This window comes from Diabrotica virgifera, chromosome 4, assembly GCF_917563875.1.
Source record: "Diabrotica virgifera virgifera chromosome 4, PGI_DIABVI_V3a".
NCBI classification, from domain to species: Eukaryota; Metazoa; Arthropoda; class Insecta; order Coleoptera; family Chrysomelidae; genus Diabrotica; species Diabrotica virgifera.
Genome location: NC_065446.1, coordinates 138,404,760 through 138,431,430, shown reverse-complemented (window position 1 = coordinate 138,431,430; position 26,671 = coordinate 138,404,760). Strand labels below are relative to the sequence as shown.

At 40.0% G+C, this 26,671-nt stretch overlaps 2 protein-coding genes across 2 annotated transcripts; both read right to left on the bottom strand.

Annotated features, from left to right (window-relative positions):
- Window positions 1-1,282: 1,282 nt before the first annotated feature.
- On the bottom strand, window positions 1,283-1,879 carry LOC126883672 (uncharacterized). Its single transcript, XM_050649331.1, has one exon. The coding sequence runs from the start codon at window positions 1,877-1,879 to the stop codon at window positions 1,283-1,285; it is 597 nt and encodes a 198-aa protein (XP_050505288.1).
- Window positions 1,880-8,017: 6,138 nt separating this feature from the next.
- On the bottom strand, window positions 8,018-8,634 carry LOC126883671 (tigger transposable element-derived protein 6-like). Its single transcript, XM_050649330.1, is given in 2 exon segments — window positions 8,018-8,430; window positions 8,433-8,634. Coding segments are annotated over 2 exon segments (615 nt in total).
- Between the last annotated feature and the right edge of the window lie 18,037 nt (window positions 8,635-26,671).

Below are 26,671 nucleotides of genomic sequence, written 5' to 3'. Positions count from 1 at the left end.
GTTTGGATCTTTGATTCTATTTGAAAAATTTTTCCCAGCCCGAAGTGGTGGATGTGTGAATTGTTCGTAAGGGGATTTTTCCACATTCTCTATTTCATCTGTTTGATTTCGTACGAGTGGTCGTTAAACCATTAACCTTGGATCTTTTGATCACTGAGTGTGTTTCAAGGATCTACATTTTATGTTTTTAAACATATATTTTACTTACTTTAAGTAATTAGGGAATTAAAATTTGAGACTGTCATTGTCGGACTTGCCGTAGATTTACGCACCTTCTATGTCTAGGTCTCGAATATTGTTTTTTGATTGGAGTGTGTCTAAAGATATTCAACCTCTCATCTTTACTGATGAGCCCAGAGAGGTTGAAGAGGGCGAAACACATTTCTAAGAACTGGTGTTTGTATCTTTAATTCTATTCGAAAAATTTTTCCCAGCCCGAAGTGGTGGATGTGTGAATTGTTCGTAAGGGGATTTTTCCACATTCTCTATTTCATCTGTTTTATATATACATATATATATATATATATATATATATATATATATATATATATATATATATATATATATATATATATATATATATATATATATATATATATAAAGAGAGAGAGAGAGCTTTGAGGTTTATTGGGATATGCAGCAGTGAAATAAGTGTACTCTTTTAACTAAGTTTCAAGCTTTCGAGAATGTTTATTTTCATCATCAGGAATAACTGAAATAAAGTGCTACTGTTAGTACAGCATCCCCGAAAACATATAATACAAGGTGTAAAGGTTTTAAAACTTACGTTAATGAGATTTGCTTTCCGTGGATGTTATACTCACAGGTGACAAATTTACGCACCACTCATTGATTGAGTCAAATATTAAAAAATACATGGTGTAAAAGACCAAACTGACAAATTATCTTCTACACTAACACATAAGAAAAAGACAATTAAAAACAGTTTTACATGCCACGTGTGCCGGCAAATGTGAAATGTGAGGTTAGAAGTAAATGTCATTCCTGGACATTGCAAATTACACCACTTCTTCTTTTTCTTTTTCTTATGTAGTACTACTACTTTAAGAATACACATCAAAATTTACCAGAAATTTGTTTGAAGTTGAAAAAAACCAAAATTGTAAACAAAATACTTTTCAATGAACTGAAAGCTGGAAACTTTACAATGAATCAGTTGTTGAGACATCATTGGAATGAGAATGGTTATTCAAATATAATAGATAGGAGTAAATAGAGCTTAATTGATTTATGTCACTCCTTTTGTTCATTGCATTAAATTTTATGCAATGAATGCCATCTCTAAGAACAGTCTTTTAGTATAGTTCGATTCAGAAGCTAAAACTCTGACCGATTCATAATTCATCTTGTGATGTTCTTTATTAACATGTTCGGCAAGAGCAGATCTTTCAGGATATAATCTGCTATCACTGCGGTGACTAATTAAATGACTATCTAAACTGCGTGCGGTTTGTCCAACATATACCAAATTACAGTTGTTACAGGGAATCTGGTAGACAACGTTAGAACAATCCTTAATGTCACTCTCGTCTTTAACCTTAGAAAATATAGATCTTGAATTTAACGAAGCTTTAAAGGCTATTTTCAAGTTGGTGATGTCTTTAAACAGTCTAGCCAGTCTGGGTGTTATGCCTTTTACGTACTTTAAAGAAGTACATAAACAATTGACATTTTGTTCTCCGCTTGTAACAGTAATTTGCAACTCATCATTCTGGTGTATTACGTTAGGGGTCAAACTGAATAATATCTTGGTGATTAGGTGTTTTGGGTAAGAATTGTCGATAAAAAGGTTAGAAAGGATTCTCAGGTTCTTCTGATGGCAAGAAGGATCACTGATAGCTATGATTTTATCCTTCATTTGCTTAATCAAATTGATTTTTATTGAATGTCGATGATATGACCAATAGTTAAGAAAACGTCCAGAACTATGAGGTTTTATATGCCAGTCAATTCTCAGGGAGTTGTTATGGGTTCTAATGGACCGGGTATCAAGAAAGGGGACTGAGCATAGATCATCCTCATGTTCAATTGTAAACTGTAGTAGAGGGTCATAACTATTGAATACTTGTAAAATTTCAGCGGATCCATTGCTAGGAATAGCGAGGATTAAGTCATCCACATACTTTTTTTACAAAAGGAATATAGAAGGACAATTCTGGGATCACCATATCCAGTAAATTATCCATCATATAACAGGCCAAAATGGGAGAAATAGTACCTCCCATAGGAGTTCCTTGTGTTTGTCTAAACACAGTATTGTTGAATGTGAAATAGGTGTTGTTAAACAGAAAGGAGATGAGTTTTTTGAAAGATTCCAAGCTGATATTGCAATGAGAACTGATAAAATTCCAATTATTTTCAACAGCTATTAAGGCTGCATCTAAATGTACATTAATGAATAATGAGACTACATCCAGACTGATAATAACATAGCCTTCAAGTAACTGAGAGTTGTTAAAGTTGTTAAAGACATCAAATGAACTTTTTATGTAATATTCATTAGAGACATATGCATTGGTCAAAATCTCAGTCAAAAAAGATGCTAATAAATTGGTAGTTGGAACTTCAGAACTTCAGTTTCAGTTTACTTCAAGCAGCAGCGAGAAGCGGAACTACCTGACTTGACAGTGGCAACGTCGTCAAAATAATAGTTTTTCTCAAAACCAAAATTATTCAACGCGGATTCAAACCCGGAAAACAACAGAAAGCATATATATATATATATATATATATATATATATATATATATATATTTAATTTTTCACAAGCGTCAATCCTACAGAGGGTAAAAAATGAACAGAAAAGGTTATTTATAGAAATGACACATATACAGAAAAATAAAAAATGTATAAATAGAAAATCAGATATAGACAAATTAAGTAACATTTATTGTTACATATTAGCATATCAACAAAAAAATTAGTACATCATAATCTGATTTTCTATCATATAATCCAACATTAAAATTTATATACATGCTTTAAAAAATGACTGGACTAATTGGGTTTGATGTTATTAATTTTTTTTTCATAGATCAATCTAATAAAATCTAATAAAAAATAAAAAATATGTTGTTACTAGTTTTACTTTCCTCCTATATAAAGTGTATACACTTTACATATTTCATGACATATTTCAAACATGACAACATAACTGAAGTTTTTAAAAATACTTTTTCATACCTATGTGCATAATTGTCCTTTTGGTAAAGTTTCAAATTTTTTCAATGTAATCTCATGACTAGTAAGTAATTAAGAAAATTGTAAGTACCTACATAATTTTTATATTTGTATATTTTTGTCAACAGATGTCTTGAAAAAGAATTAAAAATAAATTCGAAAGCTTGACAGTAAGTCAAAGAGTTTTCTTTGTCTTGTGGGCCAAAATAGACTGCATCCTCAAGAATCACTGCTTGATATTTGAATATACAGTCAAGAATACCATAATCTTATATATATATATATATATATATATATATATATATATATATATATATATATATATATATATATATATATATATATTTACTCCCAGCGTATGAAGTGAGCCACATATCAAAAGAAACTGCGGTTGAAGTGAGGTCCTATATAAAGTGAGGTCCAGTATACGGACCTCACTTTGTCAATCAATGTAAGACTTTTTCGTAGACATGTACTGATAGCAAACACTGTTTTTTTACAAAAAAAAAGTGGGACCTCATTTTGTATGGTCCACATCAATTTTTAGTTCAGACATTTTCCGCATAGAGGCGCTGACTTTGGCGTATATTTTCTAACCATGAATATTCTATGCCCCGTTGAATAACTTACGATACACATAGTGAGGACCATACAACTGGCAACATCGTTCAACCAATCTTTAAAACAGTGGATCGTCGCGTAATAAATTCAAAAGTACAAAAATGTATAATACTTTAATCCTTTTAAGAGCGTAGGCCCAAAATTTCGGGCGAATTCTTTTTAAACGCATTTATTTTTTTCGAATCCTGAGAAAACTAATGGGTATTTTTTAAAAATTTAAACGCAGAATAAAAGTCTACATTAGTGGCGAGGGCAGAAAGTCCCTTATAATAAACAAAAAGTTTCTTTGAATGATATATTTAAAATTAAATATCAGACTAATTTTTTTCACACCTGTGACTTATTAAAATAAATGTTATAGAAGTTCTCACGGACTTTCGACCATAGGTAAAGGCAAGCGTCCACAGGTCCGCATCGTACGCATCGGATTAATTTTTCACACTGCGTCCACTGTATCGGCAGCGATCGGATTGCCGATGCCACTACCTGCTAGGGTAGAAAAATTGCCAAGGTAGACTTTAAAATTTGTTGTTTATTTAATTTAAAATATGATATTTTGTAAAATATGATATTTTAATGTATTTGTTTAGTAATAAAAAATCCGCAAAAACGTAAAATATATAGTTCTTTTTTAAATATCTACAGAACGAAACATGCTAGGTACATACAACCTGATATGAAAAGAAAGCCTGTAACATTTACTACAAAATGCAATACTAATATACAGGGTGTACCATTTAAAGAAATGAAAACAAAATTTTATGTGCAAATAGTGTTCACATTGTATATATATTAATATACCTATGTCAAAGATATTAAATTATTTAAAAATGACACTATACTAGTAAAACTCTCATGCCATTTTAAATATTTCGAAAATTATTAATTTTAGACCTATAAAACCTTACACAAACTCTACATGTTTTTAAAAAATACACAAAAATACAAAATGATTTCTAAACATTTTTTATCGGCATAGTAATATTAAAGCTTATACACCAATTCTCTCGGTAGACCGTAAACTGTAGCAGAAATAAAGACGGTAGACCGCATAGTAACACAAATTTTTCTAACTAATTATACATTTGAATTTTTAAATATAAAGGAATACCTACACAAAGCTGTAACAATTTGACATTTCATTTGTAACAAATGAAAAATAGTAACTACATCAGTAAAAGTTTCTTTTTACACTTCTCTAATATTTAGTTCCAAAAAACCAGTTTAAACCAAATTCTCTTAATCTATTTTAAAGTTCCAATAAATCCAGAAATTATCTTGAATTACAAGAATTTAAAGATCACCTTAGATGTTACCTGTTTATTACTGGTGGCAATACTTTTATTAAATAAACTGGTTAAATACTGGTAAACATTATTTATTAAATTACTTTTTCTACGACCGTTTAATAAGATGCTCATTATTCGCTATTTTTTCATAGATAATAACACCCAATACTGTACCCGTGAGTAATAATTCATTACTCACGGGCTGAAGTTACTCACGGGTCATTACTCACGGGCTGAAGTTAGATTCAAGTGGCGCATGCCACTTAATCGGTATATAAACTGCAAATAAAATTACTTAAACATGTTTATTTAATACAATAATTATTGTAATTTATACCAACAATTAACTTCGAAACATTTTTAAACGAATTTTAACTGTAACAATGTCAGTATATTTTTTTACGTTTATATCTTGTTTACTAAAAATTTTGACGTTTATCATTTAATTTAGTGACAGTGACATTAGCGCATTTTGTTTATGTTAATTGGAATTTATAACTAATATTGTGTTTGTTTTTCAAGTTATATTGTGTTAAATATGTTATAACATATTATGTATAGTTATATATTGTTATATTATACATAGTTAAATGTAAATAAACATTATAACTATATATATGAAATACGTCCACCGACAACAGCCATTTCCTATTTATTAGATTCACTGATAGTATGTAGGTACAAATTTAAGCTTATAATTTTTCGGAAACGAATACAACTTATATTGACTATTTTTAGTTGTATTTTTACAATTAATAATAAGAATTTAGTAATAGTAGGCAACCAATTATTCAGCCACGTTCTAGGGGTAAATAGCATTTAGGTATTTTTGTAAATTATTATAATTTAAATCTCGAGTAGTTGATAATTAAATTTTTTACTAATTAAAATAAAAAAAAGGTCGTAGAAAAAGTACAGTATTCTACTCGCATGTAATGGCTATTACTCACTCTGATGAATTACGACACTCGCCTACGGCTCGTGTCGCAAACTTCATCATCGTGAGTAATAGTCATCATTACATGTTCGTTGAATAATATACTATTAGGCCATTTTAATTAAGGCCTTTTTCTTCTGATCTATTGATCATTTAATTAATTTATGTGGACAGCACTCTTTTGCACAAAACACATCTTTTGTAACATTTTTCAGAACTACTGTAGAAGCAATTTTTAAGTTTTTTTTTATATGTTTCCATTAGCTGATAAGAAGTGCTTATTAAACACAACAAAACATCTGTTAAGCGACTTTCCACAACGCGTTGGAGTTCTCAGTCACTGCGCACTACGCTGGCTGCAGTTAAAGTATTGGCAGAACCTTTTTATAGTGTTGTTGCTTCAATTGATTAATTCTCTCATAAACAAGAAAATTTATACACCAGAGGTACTGCACATAACCTTATGTCCGATTTGTGCAATTAAGGGCATAACCGTTGATCAATCATGACCAAAATAGGGGCACTTTGTCTTTATATTGAAGAAAAACGTAATCATATTATAAATAAAGTAATACATAGATTTTGCCACGACAAAATATGAGGACGACGACATTCCCACCTAAAAACTAATTCGACGTAGAAAACGAATGGATAGTGAGTTAGCTACCTATATAGGACTTACACTTCGAGCAGAACTTCAAAAAGATAATATTATGTTAAAATGTTTTGATATTCAATTTTAAACTCGAAACCAGATCAGTCCAATATGGCTTCATTGTTCGAGGCTGTGCAGACACACACTTTGCTTTTCCACGAACAGTGAACAGTTGAAATTAGCTGTTTCAACATTTTGTGACTTTTACCATGAAGAGGTATCAGAAGAACCTCCTGCTAGAAATACCAAGGCTCAGAAGACTTTTACAAGCGGCCAATATTACAGCATCTAAATGGTTAGCTGTAGACTTTTTAAAATTCATTGTAGAATATGATTTTATGGAATCTCTCCCAAACTTAATGGTCGCCTTAAAATTGTTTATGACCATTTTTGTATCGGTTGCTTCATATGAGAGAAGTTTTGGGAAGCTACAATCAATCAAGAATTACTGGCGAGAAACAATGACGTCAACAAGGCTAAATAACCTAGGTTTATTAACTATCGAATGGAGCGGTCAATGTTAGGAGAATGGAGCGGTCAATGTTAGGAATAACTCTGCGAGACAAAATCAAAAACGAAGAAATCAGGAGAAGAACAAAGGTGACTGACGTCATCGAAAGGATAGCCAGGTTGAAGTGGAGATGGGCAGGACACATAGCCAGAACGACAGATAGGCGATGGAAGAAGAGGTTACGGAAATGGAGGCCAAGAGAAGATAAGAGAAGCGTCGGTCGATCGCCTACAAGATGGACTGACGACTTAACAAAGCTAAAAAAAAACTGGATCAGAGCGGCGCAGGATAGATGGGGTTGGAAATGAGGGGAGGAGGCCTATGTTCAGCAGTGGACTTTTGAGGCTGGATGATGATGATTAACTATCGAACATGAAGCAACACAAAACATAAATATAGAAAATGTAATTTCAGAGTTTGTCGCTAGTAAAGCTAAAAAATATTTTAATTCATTCACATAGTGTAAACCAAAAAAGTAAATAAACTTATATAGAACTGCCGGGAACTAGATAGTGGTAGCACAAGATAGGGAGACATGGAGAAACTTAAAAGAGGCCTATGTTCAGCAGTAGACGATAGCGGTTAGACGATGATGATGATGATGATGATGATATACTCTTAACTGCAGTTTCGTTAACTATAATTCTTAATTTTTTTATTATTCAAAACATACGTTTATCGGATTTTCGTTGATTTTAACAATCTTTATTTTTAGGATTTGGGGTGACACCATCGATTACCGCCCCGGGTGTCACCCACACTAGCTACGCCACTGTGTTTGAACCCTTGAAACAACGGGGGGTTTTACTTTTTCCAATTAAGAGTGGTTTTTCTTTGTCCCCTATCATGTTGGTGCAAAATATTATTGTGATTCTTTCTTTTGGGTAGGGCTCTAAAAAATAATCCCGTCTCATCTGCATTAAAAATATCTCGCGGAGAGTATCCTTTAATTAAAGTGAGCAGTTTTTCCTTCCAGTCAGAAACCACTAACAAATCTACAGCAGCTGCTTCGCCACATATGGATTTGAACGAAATATTATGTCGCTTACAAAATTTCTCGAGCCATCCACAAGAAGCTTTCATATCAACACTTAGCTTCTTTGCAACTTCTATTGCTTTTTCTTGGATAATTTTACCAGAAACGGGAATATTTTTAGATCTCACTTTACAAAACCAATCGAAAACAATTTGGTCTAATTCAGCACCCTCGGTTTTCAAAAATTTTCTTTTGCTTCCAGGTTTCCGCACTCAGAAAATTTATTAATTAAATAACTTTTATGTTTCAAAATTTCACTGGCTTGAGTTTTTCCAATTCCAAATTTTTCTGCCAACTTTCTAACAATCGACTTATGCGTCTCTGCATAATGAACCACATCGACTTTTTCTCTCAAACTTAAAAACTTCCTTTTGGTGGACGCCATGTTATTTACGTTGCAAAACCTTTAAAACTAAAATTATTTCAGTTACTTTAATTTTATATAGGTCGATGTTCAGATAAAATCTATTGCGAAACTTAATCCGAAAATAACAAAAATTAACTTGAATTTTTGAATATGCTTCATCTGCTATTTTCGTTAAAATTGTATTCTAGACAAAACACAATAACGTTATTATAAAATTTAAAGCGGCGTCCTCATTGAGTCGACGTTGCCGATCGACTGTGTTTATCGACACTCTCGACTGAGTGTGTACGCGGCAATCGACGTGTCGACTGGTTTTCCATGCCCTGTCTGTAAAATCAAAGGGTAGTCGAGTCGAATCCGAAGTGTGGACGTGCATTCGACCTTCGACCTTCGACATTTAAAAATACAGTAAAAATAATTCAGCGTGCGGCGTAGTCTGCCTCATCTAAAGTCTCGTGTTTTGTACTTGTTGGAAAAATGGAATGGGAAAAAGAAAAAGTGATTGGATTTATTGAAGCTTACAAATTAAAAACAAATCTATGGAACACTAGAAGCAAGTATTATAAAGACTGAAACATCAGACACGATGCTTTGATGGAAATTTGCCAGTGAATTTAATGTAGAAAAGCAGGTGGTAGAACAAAAAATAAAAAATCTTCAAAGCCAGTTAGCAAGAGAAACACAAAAACAAAGGATGGCAATAAATCTGGCAGTGGCACGGAGGATGTGTACAAAAGTAAATGGTTTGCTTATGAAAGTTTAAGATTTTAAACGTGACAAAAATAAGACCAGGTCTACAATTGGTGTCTTGCTTACAAATTTTTGGCCCGATTTTTTGCAACAAATATTCAAATTCAATTTCCGACATTCGAAAAAAATTTCTGAAACGTCCGTTACATCTGAATTCAAGGTTCAATATATCGATATCATCCTTTTTCAAATCTTCCATCAGATTACTACCTCTATACCGATTTCTACTTTGAAGACTTGGTCGAACCCAAAATCTTCTTTTACGCAATGATTTACGTTTTTAGTTGTGATAATAACAAATTCGGTACAAACAATAATGGCATCATCTTCGTCACACATTTTCGTTTCGACTGTCGACAAATATTCTGCCTACCTGGTGTGGACATCGAAGCTTTTTCGATTTGTCGGTCGACAGTGTCGATAAAAGAGTCGATCGACAATGTCAACTCAATGAGGACGCCGCTTAATGTTCCTGGTACATATCGGCATTCTTTTCATCGGCTGACACAGGACATTAGTAAAATTTATTATTTCACTTGCTTTGCTTAATACAGTTCGTTAATGTGAAGCGGAAACATCAAACTTTTATTACTTGGTGCCGATAACCTAAACATTTGTAATATCAAATATCACTCATGGACATCTGTATTGATTTGAAATAATAAATCTAGGTAGTTCTATAACATAATATCGATCGTGTAAAGGCCAAAGGGCGTAACCCTAAAAAATTCGAAATTTGGTTTTTTTGTTATTTTCAAAGACCGACCAGAAATACACCTCCCGGACAAAGGTCATACCCATACCCCATCTATGTCGGCGCACACAGTGGAGGCGGTTTCCGCTAGCGGGCAACGCTAGCGGGACCCGCTTTTAAACGTTTTCAAAAAGAATGCACGTCTTTAAATGTGCACGAACATAGTCAAAGCAGGTCCGCGCGGGCCCCCTCTCCGGGGCTGTAATTTTTTCCTCGACGTTGGTGGGAGGGCCGAGTAACTGGTCTTGGTCTCTGTTTTTGTGAGGAGGGCACGACCAGTGAAACCAAATACAGTCCCAGCGTCCAGCGACTGTGCACTGGGTGGGCGCCGGACACCGCCGCTGGACGCTAAAGGGCGCAGCAACTGGGGCGAGCAGTTGCTGCGCCTTCGCCTTCAGCGTTTTTGTCTACCTTCCAACTTTCCTGCGGCTACACAAACCCCTCTTTGCTTTGATCGTCTCCCCCCACTTGGATGAAGGTCGAGGTTTTCCTCGACCTCCGCCAAACTCTCTTCATTTTCTTTAAAATGACCATCACACCCAAAATGTAGCCGACATGTCTTACCTCCACCTAACCACTTCTCCCACCACATCCCTAACCCAATCCCGCGTAGCTGGGGAAGCAGCAGTTGCGCGGAAATTCCAGGCAGACTGTGGATACAGACTGCCACTGCGCCCGGAGGCAACCGTGAGAAAAAGCCTAGAGGAGAAAACCTCAATAAAAAATCCGTAATCCAAGGTGTGGGACACCGTGCCGAAGGATGGATGACCACACGATACGTGGCCATGAACGGTTCCTCGGGGCACCTGGCGAAACCTCGTTGTAACGTAGCCTTACCACCACACGCGGGGCTCTGTGGTGGCGAAAAACTAGTTCCCTTGCTACTCGTGGGACCTATATGAGCTCATACACAATTAAAAAAACGCGGACGACCAGAGCGGTGAATCTGGAAGGATAACAGACCACTTTAAGAGGAGGAGTTCTATAAACTACCCCCCTGAAGCCATTTATACTAAAAGAAAAATGTCCACCGGCGACAAGCCGGAAGAAAAAGTATACAAAAAGAAGACATGCTATGAGGCAATCGAGTTACTCGACTACCTTGCGGACATATCGAAGCAGCTTTTAAAGTTTGATTCGCTAGTTAAAGAGCACACTACCACACCGAAGCCCATTAAGGACTTGTGTAAGAACCTCGCAAAAAGACATTCTTTCCAGAAGATGGATCTGGTGAAAGACTGGCTGGTTAAGAACTCAATGGAACCAGTAGAGAAACTGTTAATAGAGAAGGAGACCCAGGTTGATATGGGAGCCAAAAAAACCGTGGAATGCGGTACCCAAACCGACGCATGGCACGGTCCCCCCAGCGCGGTCAGGATGACGAGTTTTGATGGAATAAACTCTTACGAAGACTTTCAGAGGCACGCTCGCTTTGATTGGCCTGAGGGGATCTTTAAAAAGACAAGCGTTGAAGTGCGGAACCCCCTTGACTCGGTCTGCAACGTGAAAGTTGTGGTCTTAGAGTCAAACGACCCAAATATGGCCCTGTCTATACAGAGATTATACAGGGACTGATACCCGGCTCTCTCCACCCTCGAAGGCGACTTCGAGATGATGGAAAACTCCTATACGGTGAGAGTAGGCGGCGTAAGGAAAAAAACGGAGGAGAGAATCGTTAAAGTAAAGGCCAATACACCGGAGAAAATATGGCTCGCCCTGGAGCGGGTCAGAGAAGAAACCAAGGCGGGAGACTCGGTGGCACTACATCACCTTAGTTTCATGCAGGTGCATGATTTGCGGAAGATGGCTGAAGTCATCTTCTCGAAGACGGAGGTAAGTAAGGTGCAGATCCATACTACGGCCACAAGGAAAGAAAGGCTCACCTATGGATTCATAGTCTCGAAGAAAGATTCGTCTTATTCACAATTACTCGAGGGGGTGGAGAAAGCTGTTGGGGACTCGAAGGCGAAAGATGCCATCCGTAGTCTGCGCAGCACTAAAGATGGGAACCTTCTTATTACTCTGGTTAAGGACCAGGATGCAGCCAACAGCATCAAAACCGCCATCACTAACAAGGAGAGCGGGTTAACGGCCAAGATGGTGGGTGCGGAGAAGCAGGCCATCATACATATAAGAGGCATGACCGAAAATACTGAGGAATCACATCTAAAGGCAGCCATTAAAAAGGAATTGGGCACCTGGGAGCCCAATTTCCTAATTAAGCAACTCAGACCAATGCGTAACAGTACCAAGGCGGCCACGGTGGTACTAAGCGCACAGGCGGCCACGAAAATATTGGAAGTCGGACACCTCAAGGTTGGCCTCGTACGCTGCGAGGTGGAAAAGAGGTACATTGTGAAAAAATGACAAAGGTGCTGGAGCTACCTCCATGAAAGTAGTAAGTGTAATGGACCCGACCGCACTGGGTGCTGTCAAAACTGTGGCAAGAAGGGGCATGCTTTCGATGCTTGCAAAGAAGAGGAGTTCTGCGCGGTGTGCGAGCAGTCGCACCGTATCGGCAGCGGGAGATGTCCTGCCTTCCGAGAGGCGCTTCAGAAAGTAAAGGCGGCGGACCAAGGTAGATCCTCCGAACGTTCCCCACCACTATTCAACCAGCGGCCGGCCACCGGAAATAAAGTCACTAAAACAAAACGCGCGGGGACTCCGTCTAAGTAAGATATTCCTACCCAAGATATCGCTGCTACTTCTCGCACGCAACAGGAGGAGACCGAAATTAATGAGGCCTTAAGCCGTCGCCCTCCTACTACAGAAGACCTGGAGAGGATGGATGACGAGGTGTTCAACGGAGGAGTGTTTACCGACGAAGGACTTTTGGATAATTACGATGTGATGCTAAATGAGGCCACAGAGAATTTGCGTCATGTTAGGGAGACGACGAGTTCCCCCTTTCCACCCCCCCACCTAGGAAAGGGAACCTTGGATGTCTCAAATCCCCCTCAAGAACAATGCAGCGGTAGTGGCAGCACAAGTACGCTACCCCCCAAGGAGTCTTCCCATCAGGATGGCTCTGGGACCGAGGAAAATGTAAGAAATGTCGATTAGTGTTCACCCATTCTGCTTTTACACTTCGGGACTATTGGTTGGGTAGTTTTTCGTTACTAGCGCGATGACGACGGCGGCGAACAGACAGCTCAGGATTTTACAAGTGAATGTTGGTAGAGCCAAGGTGGCGCACGACTTGGTCTATGCGAAGGCCTTAGACATCGGGGCGGATCTGGTGATCGTACCAGAATCCAATAAAAATATCGCTAGTAAGTTTGGGTGGGTGACGGATGTGCTCCGCGACGTCGCTCTCCACCTTATCAATAAGAACGTGAGTATCCAAAAGATCCAAAGGAAGGAAAGTGTAGTCAAAATCAACTTAGTTGATGTGGCTATTATAGCCTGCTACATCTCTCCTAACGTCAACATGGCGGTCTACCGAGATAAGGTGGACAGCATCATGGAAGCTGCTCTGGTGGAAAAGGATTTCATCATAGCCGGGGATATAAACGCGAAATCCGTTCTATGGGGTTCCCCAAGGAACGACAGTAGAGGAGAGGTATGGAATGAGTGGATCTCCTCTCTCGATCTGGTCACCGCGAATAACGGTAAGCCTACTTTCGAGAGGGGGGATTGGCGCATCCATATCGACGTTACGCTGGTGTCAACCAAGTATTCCAGTAGGGTCACGAAGTGGGATGTGCTGGATGACAATCTATTCACATTCCACAAGTATATCTCCTACGAGATCGGATCCAGGGGGTCGACCAGTGGCGGTAGAAAGGTCATGACTTTCGATAGGGCAACCTTCATCGACCGTGTTAGGGATCTCCGCGGGGAGCCCCTGACTTTGCCAGCCTTAGAGATGTCATGATACGCGCGCATAGGGCGAGCACGAGGCGCAGCCAGATTCCGTATACGGTACCGTACTAGTGGAACGAGGAGGTACAAGCAACTAGAATTCACTGTTTCAGACTAAGACGCATCGCACAGAGGGACAGAACCCTGCAATCCAGGGACACATACAAACAAGCCAAAAAGGACCTCACCAAGGTCATCAGGAGGTCCAAACGAATGTGCTGGATGAACCTGTGCGATGCGCTCGAGGACGACATATGGGGCGAGGCCTACAGGATTGCCACTAAGGCCCTGCGTGTCGAAGCCCCATATAGACTCACCGAGAGTAGAACGAGAGACATTGCGGACATCCTCTTTCCCAGGAAGCCTGATTTGTTCTTCATGCCCGCCACATGTGAGCGCCCTGAAGCCGTCACTTCCATGGAACTCACCAGAGCAGTGGAAGCGATCAAGACTGGGAAGTCGCCGGGAACGAACCGTGTGCCGCCGGAGGCCGTTAAAATTTTGGTAGCAGCGCAGCCTGAGTTGGTCAGATTGGTACTGACCCAGCTCCTCACGGCTCAAATTTTCCCTGACGTTTTGAAGAGGGCACGCCTCACCCTAATTCCGAAGCCCGGTAAAAATCCGGAGGAGGCCAGATCCTACCGACCGATCTGTCTCCTTGATAGTCTAGGCAAACTCTACGAAAACGTAGTTAAGAACCGCCTACAAGCGGAATTGGATGCTATAAACGCCATCTCTGATAGGCAATTCGGATTCAGGAAAGCCAGATCGGCGGTAGATGCTGTTAAGTTCATTACAGACCGCGTTAAAGCCACGGCGAGGAGGTGGGCAGTAGTGATCATGTTCGATGTTAAAAATGCATTTAACTCGGCAGGTTGGGGACATATAGTCCGCAGGATGGAGGCCCTCAACGTGTCGAGTTATCTGACAAACGTGATCAAAAGCTACCTAACTAATAGGTACGTGTCTGCAGGTAACGACGACATTAAACTTACGGCAGGTGTTCCACAAGGGTCCGTCTTAGGCCCGACGCTGTGGAACATCCTCTACGACGAGGTCTTAAATATACGATACGGTCGGGACTGCATCGCGGTTGCATACGCTGACGACCTGGCCATTCTCGTAACCAGCGATATGTACTGGGAGGTGGTTAGTACGGCCGAGACGTGTTTCAGGCGGGTGAATGCCTGGATGAACGAGAACGACTTGAACTCGCAGGCGGTAAGACAGAGGTGGTTATCCTAAAGGGACCTAGGGATAGACCGGACCTATTGTTCCATTTTGGAAACAGCGAGGTCAAGTCGAGCCTCTGTGCCAAATATCTTGGCGTGGACCTCGACAAAGGGCTGGGATTCACCAAACACCTCGCAAGGGTGGTGAGGAAGGCCGAGGCACAAACTGCAGCTCTCCGGAAAATAACACCAAATATCGGAGGGCCAAGTAGTGCCCGGAGAAGACTGTACCTACACGTCGTACAGTCTACCCTTCTCTATGGGGTTCCGGTCTGGGTTGAGGTTCTACGTCACAAGAAATACAGAGATATGATAAACAAGGCACAGAAGAAGCCTCTGTTGAATGTAGTAAGCTCATACAAGACTGCATCAACCGTGGCTCTACAGGTGATCGCGGGCGCCCCTCCCATACATCTGCTAGCTAAGGAACGCCAGTTCCTATATGAGCACCGCCACGGCCACTTACCCGAGGTAAGATCGGCCGCACGACAACAACTCCTGGCGGACTGGCAGCTGGAATGGGAGGCGGAATCTACCAAAGCCCAGTGGACCAAAAGGCTGATCCCGAACGTAGAGTCGTGGTACGCCTGCGAGTTCAAGAGAGTAAATTTTTACTTTACACAATTTTTGACCGGTCATGGATCATTCAGGGCATTCACCCACAGGATCGGGAAGTCGGACGACGACCTGTGCCGGACCTGTCGCGTGAGGGAAGACGCAGAACACTGCGTTTTCCAGTGCAGCGTCTTTGCTCACGAGCGGGTCAGGCTACGTAGTAGGTTTAGCGACATCGGCCCTAACAATATTGTTAATTTTGCGATCGGAAACAAGGCGGATTTCGAGGCCATAATTGACATTATAACCGGTATAGTTAAGAGAAAATCCGAGTTGGAACGACTAGAGCAGAATGGGTGAGGCGGGTCAACACAATAGTTGTAAAATAAAAAAATAAATATAAAAAATAAAAAAAATAAAAAAGCAAAATAAGAAATAATAAAAAAAAAATAATCCGCGTCAGAGAAATATGACCCTAATTCTTCTAGGGCTCATTCTATCCGCCACACTACAGAAGAGTCACCCAAGCCCTGCCGTTTTCAGGCAGGGGTTGGCCCACCTTCCTCCGTGTAGGAATCAGACTTTTCTCTATTTAGTCCTACCGTTTCTAGGCTGGAAAATAGACCCTTAAATGACCCAATGCTTCTGGTTACCTTTTTACAGACAGCTCGGGATATCCCCATGCATCGCTCCCTAAGGAGCACGTCCAGGGATATTCCGGGTCGGAAGAGGGGGTGGTTTTAGTTGGTAGGTGGCTGGTCATGGGGGCATGCGGGACGCACGGGCCATATGGGTACTAGGGACACCTTCCCTAGTCTGCTAAGAGCGTTCCACCTAAGTCCAAAAAAAAAGGTCCGCGCGGGCCAACCGCCTCAACCCGCCTGACCGCTTTTGCTAGAATGAGAATTTATTTTTTTCCGCGCGGTTTTAATGTTTACTGCAATGATAATTTAGTTTATTCGCTCTTTTATAATAAGAAATAATAGTTCTCCATGGATTAATTTTATAAATAATTGTACATTATAATAAACAAAAGTAATAAAGTCAATCTTATTGAAACCGTAATTGTGTGTGACTTATGTATTTCTAAAACCATTCCAGTATTAACTATTAACTAAATCAGTACTTGAAAAATAAATTTACAACAAAACTACTTACCTCAATGTTATAACAAGAATTCTTCCGGAATGATAGCCTGCTTATGTAAATTACACCAGTTTTTAATTAAACGATACTCCTTCTTCTTCTTAAAGTGCCTATCCGTTCCGGATGTTGGCGATCATCATGGCTATCTTGACTTTGTCTACCGCAGCGCGGAACAGTTCAGTGGTAGTGGTATTATACCACTTTTGTAAATTTTGAAGACAGGAAATGCGTCTTCTTCCCGGTCCTCTTTTACCATTTACATACCTTCCCTTGGAGAATCAGTTGGAGAAGGCCGTAACGTTCTTGATTTCTCATTACATGTCCTAGATATTCTTACTTTTTTGTTTTGATGGTTATGAGAAATTCACATTCTTTCCCCATTCTACGCAGGAATTCCACGTTAGTAATTCGGTCAGCGCAGGATATACGTAAGATGCTCCTATAACACCACATTTCGAAAGCTTCGAGCCGATTCATAGATGTAACAGTTAGTGTCCAAGCTTCCATTCCGTAGAGCAGAACTGTGAATATATAGCATTTCAACAGACGGTATTTTGTTTTTAATGATATGTCTCGACTGTTGAAAATGGGTCTCATTCTAAAGTATGCTGCTTTCGCTTTTATTATTCGCTGTTTAATTTCTGAGTAGTCCCATTCGCTATTTAAATTCGTACCCAGATATGTATATTCTCAACTCTTTCGATATTCTGTTGGTTGACTGTAAGTTGAGAGTTTAATATTGTTTTTAACGATACTCCACTTTCTCCAAAATATATTTAAAAGTCTCTTGAGTCATTCTCATATACTGGAAGAATCGTTCATTATCTTTTAATTTTTGAAATAGATGATGATATTCTCCATAAATTAATCTTTCTCGATTAATAGGATGTACATCAACTCTCTTTCTTTTCAGTTTAGTCAAAACAGAATCTAAAGCAATTATATCATCATCGGAAGACGACATTTTTCTACAAGTAGTAGACGCAACTGCCATATTTGAACGATCTCTCTCGCTTTTACCCGTCTTCACTGTGTTACCATACCCGCGCGCGAGAACCGCGCGGTTTGCCCGCTAGCGGAAACCGCTTTCACTATGTGTGTCGCCTATGACTATAAACCTATAAAGTATCAGAATAATGTCATTTTGTATATTTGGCGGTTTCCCAATTTCATCCCAACATTTGGCAAAACCCTCACGGCGTAACCCAGAACAGCTAATATCACGTACCGGATAATTGGCGTAAGCCTAACTTTTCCTTGGCATCACCTGATCAATGGTTCTGGCCAGAGGGCGTAACCCAAAAATTGTGGTTATATTGACAAGCTATTTTATGGTTTCTGGAAACATCTACTGCTGTGGAAAAAGTTTCTATTGTATATCTTGAGCCAGGTCATACTTATATGCCTGTTGATTCATTACATGCCACAATTGAGTCAAACCTAAAAAAGAAAATAATTTGGGCTCCTTTAGAATGGCCAACGGTTATTGTTAATTCACGTACACAACCGCAGCCCTACGAGGTAGAGGTATTGAATTATACTGACTTCAAACATTTTAAAGCTCTTCAAAAAGCTATTTTTCCCTTATTAAAGAATGATAGTACCTAACGGAAATAACAAAAAACTATCCGAATTGAAGCTAATAGCTTTTGAAAAAAATTCCTCCACGGTGATAGCAAAAGATTCGGAAAGTGAAGAAATAAGAATTTGCGTGAAAGGACAAAAGACAAGGCAATCAACCATTACTTTACCTTCACTGGCACCGCTATATAACGAAGAATTAAAATTGGTATCTACTAAAAAATACGAGGATCTAGTGAATTTAATTAAAAATAATGTTATTCCAAATCGGTACCACGAAGAATATTATCCAAATGAGATCAGACACTTCGGAGCCGGATGAACTTGCTGAAACTGATGAGGAAGACTAATTTTTGTATATTCTGTTTATTATTAACACATGTACTCGTAATATAGCACTATTTAGGATTACTATTTTTTATTATTGTATACCTATAAGATCATTAAAAACAAATTATTAATAATTGTTAAAATTCTGAACTGGATGTATTATTGTCCTAAATGTTTTGCACATTTGTTGTATATCCGAAAAAAAAATCACATTTTATACAAGATATACAAAACTTTTTTATTTGTTTCAGTTTTTTAAGTGATTCCACCCACAGGCTCGTTGGTGTAGGTATAGCATTTATTTTAAATAATACAACTATGCCTATGCCTGCACATTCTGCATCTGCACAACACACAGCTGATTGATATTGATACTAAAAAATATCTTTTAATATCTGTTTTAGAATAAGCAGGTCATGTTTGCTGAATTGGAGATCCCATAATAGGAATGTCAAGTTCATCAAAATAGTTAGTTAAGCTTATCACATTTCTTAAACATATTTCAGTGAGCGTGAGAATCATTAAGGAATACAATAATACAAACGTTAAACAAATCAAAAATTATTGATGAATTTAAACAGTATTTTTTCTCGGAATTCATTATTTTTTTATTATCCTGTAACTAAGTATTAAGGTTTTATTATCTAAGATGACCCGGCAACCGGCAAAACCGGTTATTACGAAGTAAAAAAACCGCCAAAAAAGCCAACCAACATAAAGGGGTTTCTGACATTTACAGCGTAACCCTCATCAATAGTCATATTTAAACAGGCCAGCCAAAAGGCGTAACCCACAAAATATGATATAAAATTCTTATTTCTTATATTTTTAAGCAATAATATAAATTTTTGTTGTATTTATTTATTTCGGGAGATGACGTGCTACAAGTAAATAGTGAAAGAAAATTTAAACTAGCTACATAGCACAAGTAATTAGGTTTTTTAAGCCTCCTGTAAAATTCATAAATTGAGGGTTACGCTCTTTTGCCTTTATACCATCGATATAATGTAAAATAATTGGATAAAAATTTTTTTACTGTCCGCATTTGTACCATTATTTATTGTCCGCGTCCGTTGTTGAGAGTGTCCGTTGAAAGGAGTTAATAAGTACAGGTTCGCATATTGTCGAATTATTTTTGTTTTAAAAATCGTCCCTATCGTTAAGAGAGAGTTTACTGTATTACTTTTTTTCACTAGTTAAAAAATGAAACTACATATAATATAGTAGGGGAGGAAAGTATGCTAAATGTGCAGTCACTCGAGCGCTTAGGGGACCTATTGGGTTGTGAAGACTAGGTTCTAAAACCAAAAAAAATTAAGTAAAGTTTTCCGTTTTAGTGGGGAATTGTTTCAAATAAAAGTTACTTATTGTACGTAAGGAATCCGAATCTGCAATAAAAAATGGGGGCTCCTATTTAAAATTTTAAGTAACCCTCCAACCCAATCTCCGTTGGGGGTCGTGTTTGGTGCAATTCGATAGATTTTTCAAACATATTGAATAAGTGTATTTTTAAGCTTTTCGATCTGATCATTTCGAGAAATATCGCGGGATTCGTATTAAAAATTTAAAGTTTACCCCCACCCCTCTCCGTGGGGAGTCGTGTTTGGTATCATTAGATAGATTTATGACAAATATTGAGCACGTATTTTTTAGTTTTTAGATCTATCGTTCATTTCGCGAAATATTCGCTTTTTTCTTGTGAAACTTTGTGACTCACCCATTTCCTTACGCCCCGCCCAGATCGTCAGATTTTTTAAATATAAACTGTTTTGCATGTAGTTAACTTACACATTCTCGATTCGGACGTCGAGTAGTAAGGTCACTGCTTGCACACTCTACTCATAACGACGAAGAGCGAGAAGTTTGAGAGCATCAATTGCTGAAGATAGCAGAGCACGGTTAGCCCCAAGGAATTAGTTTGGACCCACCGAAAAACCAACGACGCTTGGCCGTGTAAACCAAAGGTAGACGGATAGTGGGGTTTCAGAGGAATACTCTGGCCCCGGGCTCGAGTGCAATACACTCGCCCCGAACTCTACCTAGCGTTCACGCACGGCTGCAAGAACAAGTGCCAGTACGGGGTACAAACTAATTTTGAAAAAGGCTTTCAACGAGGGACCAAATAGCAGCAGGGTAAACTGCACAAATCACAGGTAGTATAGTCACTGTCAAAACATCGGAAAGGCTAGGAGGGATAGGACAAGCCATCTTTATCCCTGGGGTTTACCCCTCAGAACACCCTGAGGCTGGGGTGCCCTCCTACTCGCTGAACCGACATCCAATCCAAGCACGACATGTCTATCCGAGATAGATCATCCGATTCCACCCGGTCGCTCCGTTCCCGGACGACCAAAGAAAATGTCGAAACATCCAACCAATACTCTAGCCTTAAGGAAGAAGGCAAAAACCACCCCCTAACGAATACAATCGCTCTCAGGCGGAGATGGATCTGGCTAAAGAAAATGCAGACCTGGCTATGGCACAGGCGAGGTTTAGGCAGAGCTATCGCCGCATGAGAGCGGAAGACCCCGAAAACCCCATGCTATTGAAGTACGATACTGAGTACCGTGAGCTTCAGGCAGCAAGGGAATACATCAAACAAGGCGCAACTCCAAAGGTAAAATCTATTCAAACATCCGAAACGTCAAATCAACGATCCAAATCAGCATCATCTTCTCATCGATCAAAATCACAACATCGCACTTCTTCACGGCCCAAAACTTCTTCTCACACTCAATCATCTCAAACATCAAATCAAACTTCTATACAAACATCTACTCAATCTTCTTCACAAACATCACAACAATCTGCCACGAATCAAGCCCAACAATCAAATCAAACTCCAAACAATGCTCAAAACAATTCGTCTGACTTCGCCTTCCAAAGAAGACAACGCAAATCATATGCCAACGCTGCCGCAGCAAGCACCCGCCCACGCAATCCCAACGTAGTCAACTCCATGAACAACCCTAAGATCTACGAATACTTAATTAAGGACCTTCCAACGGACCTTTGCGTGCAACGAACATTCTATCGTCAACTGAACGCCACCCCCCTTCTAAATAATAAAATCCACTCTATGAAAGTCCTTTCCCACGGTATCGCTCACATGCGATTATTCAATTCACTAAATGCAGAGGAAATCGAAACCACTATCCGTAAAGCCACAGGCCAGACAATGATTACGGTCACAAGCCGTACCAGGAATCAATCCAATTCCAACAACTCTCCGACATACCTCCTCTGCATTACTGGCGTCGAATCTGACTACTCCGAGGATGAGATCACCGCTTTGCTCACCGAACAGGACTTCCCAGTCGTCAAACTGTGGCGAGTAAAATCCTACAGGCTTGGGCGAGACTCTTTGGTGGTCAAGGTGGTGACCAATTCCCAGGAAAAGTATACACAAGCACTGAGCCGGGGCATTTCTTTCGACGGTACAATTTACAACGTCGAGCTCCCACACAGCTCCGATCCCGTACGTCCAACCCCGAAGTACTGCAGCAAATGCTGCATGAACGGGCACAACATCGACGAATGCCGTGAAAAAGCTTTCGTCTGTCCTCACTGCGGCGGTAACCACAAATCAAGTGCCTGCCAAACCCCTGAGCAACCCAAATGCCCGAATTGCAGCGGTGACCACCCTGCATATTCAAACAAGTGTCCCGACAGACACACAGTCCCATCCTCCGCCCAAGAGATTCAACCTCTCATGGTTGAAAGATCATTTCCACCACACGATATGCCTTTGGAGACGCAAAACATCATACTGATTCAAACAACGCTTCTGTTGAACTTGATGCCTGAACTCAGGGAACAAATAGCTACAATCACCGCTAACCTGGTCAGCCAGATCTATGATCACTCAACCGTGACCCATGGACATGGCAGCCAGATCAAACTGGCCTTCAGCCCGAACAACTAAACCCCCCCTTTATGGATTTCACCCTAGGTGCAGTTAACTGTCAGGGTCTCTCCAAAAAGAGACCCCTCATCAAGAATATCCTGTCGAAGCATAACATTCAAATCCTTGCACCCACAGATACTCTGTCGAAAAGCGATCCACACTTCGCAGGATATTCGATCATCCATCGAAGCCGCTGTCAGGTTTCACGCGGGAATGGTATTCTCGTTAAACACGGAATACCACACAGCATACATACATTCCCACAAAATTTTCGTCCACCAGACGTGGACTTCCTGGCAGTTGACGTGCACATCCCCAACAACGAAACCCTCACGATAGTCTCTTACTACAAACACCCGGATCAACCACTCAACAGGCATTTGCTAGAGTATTTTTCAAGGCTCGGCAAGGCCGTGTTGATGGGCGATCTGAATTGTAGACACACTCAGTTTGGTGATCACCGTCAAAACCCAGAAGGCATCCGCCTCACGGATTTACTACTAGACCTTCCAATCTCTCGAATCACCAACACTGAATACACGTTTCTGAACGCTGCTGGGGCTTCTATTGTTGACCACATCCTAGTTACTAGTAACATTCTGGATCGGTTCGAGGATAGATGCCACATCGGTGACTCAATAACGTCAGACCACGTACCACTTCTTGTCAACACTGACATACTAACTCCAAAACAACCCTACCCTCCAAGAACTATAAGAGACTATCGTCACGCTAACTGGACTGAATTCAAAAATTTCATCACTCAAAATCTTCCAATGTTAGGCGAACTCGACACTAATGATAGTATCGACACTAGTGCAACCGAAATTGAGAACCTCATCACCGAGGCAATCACGCACGCAATTCCACTCAAACAAATAACCTATACATCACCGGCACTACCTCAATACATCATTGCCAAAATTCAACAAAAAAGACGTCTTCTACGTCAATATAAGGCCAACAGAAACCCACTAATCAAAACAGAATACAACCGAATCTGCGCCAGGATAAAGAGAGAGATATCTGACCTAACGGCTCGCCGGTGGGAAGATACTACCTCAAAACTGGACTACAGAGACGGTAGTAAATTCTGGCACAAATTCAAAGTCCTAACAAAACAAAAATTATCTCAACCATCTCATCTGTTGGTCAATAATCACATAATCAATTCCCCAGAAGGGAAAGCCGAAGCATTCAAAAATTCGCTTCAAACCAATTTTCAAACTCCAGACAACCCGAACTTTGATCACTTATTTAAACTCAACACAGAATACATAGTAAATGTTACTCTCAATCACCACGTTCCAGTCTATGATCCTATCATGGACCCCCTCACAAACAGGGAAACGGAGAGCTTTTGCCAAATAGGTAAAAACAGCGCTCCCGGACCTGATGGCATCAACCGAAGATGCCTCAAAAAACTTCCAGAGAGTATCATCCCTCTTCTAACTAAAATATTCAATGCATGTCTCAAAAACAGCCACTTCCCTACTCCTTGGAAAGTGGCCAATACCATCATGCTTTTGAAAAAAGGCAAACCCCCAACCAACGTGGAATCCTATAGACCAATTTCTTTAATCAACACTCTGGGCAAAGTTCTTGAGCTAATCCTAAAAGAGAGGCTCAATGACTTTCTCGAAAACCACAATATCATACCAAAATTTCAATACGGATTCCAGTCAGGTAAATCTACCAAACATGCAATAACTGATTTCACTACTAAAGTTACTCAAACCATCAACGATGGTTCATTCGCCATAGCCACATTCCTGGATGTGCAGAAGGCTTTCGATCAGGTCTGGCATGACGGACTTGTTCGGAAGCTTCTGGACATCGGGCTACCATTACAATTTATCAAAATTGTACACTTATACCTCCACAACCGAACTGTCAGAGTGAAAATAAGTGATCAAAAGTCCACACCCTTCACTCCACAAGCTGGAGTTCCCCAGGGTTCAGTCCTAGCACCGCTGTTATACATCATCTACAACAGCGATATCACCAACCAAAATATCCCAGGCACTCGGCTGTTTCTCTATGCAGACGACACGGCTCTGCTCACAACAACCTCTCGATACAACCCAAGACTCCTCTTCAGAAGAGCCCAGGCTCTGTTGGACGGTGTCGGCGAATGGTGTTGTAAGTGGAGAGTCACGCTGAACGCGAACAAAACAACAACAATTGTGTTTCGCGCCCCTTCTGTGTCACATAGAATCATAATTAATGAAGACGACCAATATCCTCTGAGACTGTTGGGAGAAAGGCTTGCTGTTAGTCCGACTGCGAACTATTTAGGAGTTCTGTTCACCAGGACTCTTAACTGGAACGCAGATCTAAAGGCAACTTTAGATAGGGTAAGGAACAGGGCCAGACTTCTCAACTCTCTCTCTGGACGAATTGGCAAGACACACAAGAAGACTCTCATTCACACTTACAAGACCTTTATTCGACCCGTCATGGAGTATAAATCTTGCCTTTACTCTCTCTGCGCTAGAGCAAAACAAGAGTGGTTGTTGAGTGCTGAACGTCGAATCTTGCGTAGATGTAACTATGAGCACTGGCGATATCCCTCAAACGAAATCCATAACATCTCGAACATCCCCAAAATCACCGAGAGAATAAACTCTCTGAACAGGAACTTCACAATCAAAGTAATCAACGGCCCCCCCTCCGACACACAAGAATCTTTCAAATGTTCCTGTTAATCTTCCGGCCACGTACTCTACCGAAAGCCCAAACGCAAAAAGATTCATTTACCGTCCGCTCTAATGCAAACATGCATTGACGAACTCCCGGTAGAGTACGAAAACATCCTCGAGGCTACCCCGTTAGCCTACCGTACCCACCTTTAACATCTCCTCTTCCCTACCCCGAACAGGGAGAAGTTGGTTTTTTGCGGTTTCCCAACTTCATTGCACAATTATACCTGTTCGTCCCAAGAAAATAGCCGCAACTATTTTCTCCACTCGAACTCACACTGTCCACGCCGCGCTCAAAACCACCTCCTGACCGCCGACGAGGGACGCAGGTTCGCCTGTCCTTGTACAATGGTTTCTAGGGAGACTGGTCGAGAGCAAAGCACGGACAGTACACGTAAATGTCTATGGAACCAACAACAATCCACAAACTTTCTTCTCTGTTGTCTTCTTAGCCTTCTGGACACCACCGTCCGACACCACAGGATCCAAAAACACCTGGACACGGCGCTTGCCCCAGTGCGTTTTTCGGACTGTCTGCTTTTGCTGCCAACACTAAACATTCACTACAAACCCTGAAGAGGACAAAATCCTAAACGGGGACAATCATTGAACGCATTTCCACATAGCACTTTATCTATACACGCAAATCAAACAATGGTAGTAGTAGTAGTTAACTTACCTTATCGTAATCTGATGATTTCGAGTTTTTCTAAGGATACATTTTTTTTTCGGCCCCCCTTATTAACGAATTCCGCTGTGTTTAGAGCCAATATGTGGTAGAGATACATCTACAGGGTACCAGGTTTCTCCCCATATGATAATCTGACGCGCTCGAGTTACTGCAAAAATCTCCGCCGTCCGCTTGGGCTCCCCTACCAATAGGTAGCTAGGATTTTGACGTTTATTAGGTACCTACCTAAATAAAAATTACTTAACATTGTCAAAATTTATATCGCATAAGTTTACAGTAAACTACATTTTATGGTCTAAAATATATTTTAAATATGATATTATTGCAGTTTGTGGTCTACATACATACTAGATTAGTGTCACACTACACACTACACACTACTTAGTGTCATACATACTAGATTGTGGTCTACATACATACTAGAAGCCAATTAAAAATATTCAGAAACTTGAGTGTAGGTATTATAAGAAGTTACTGTTAATAGTATATAACCACGTTACAGGAAAAATTGTTGTATAAGAGCGATAACCTAGTGAGTAGACC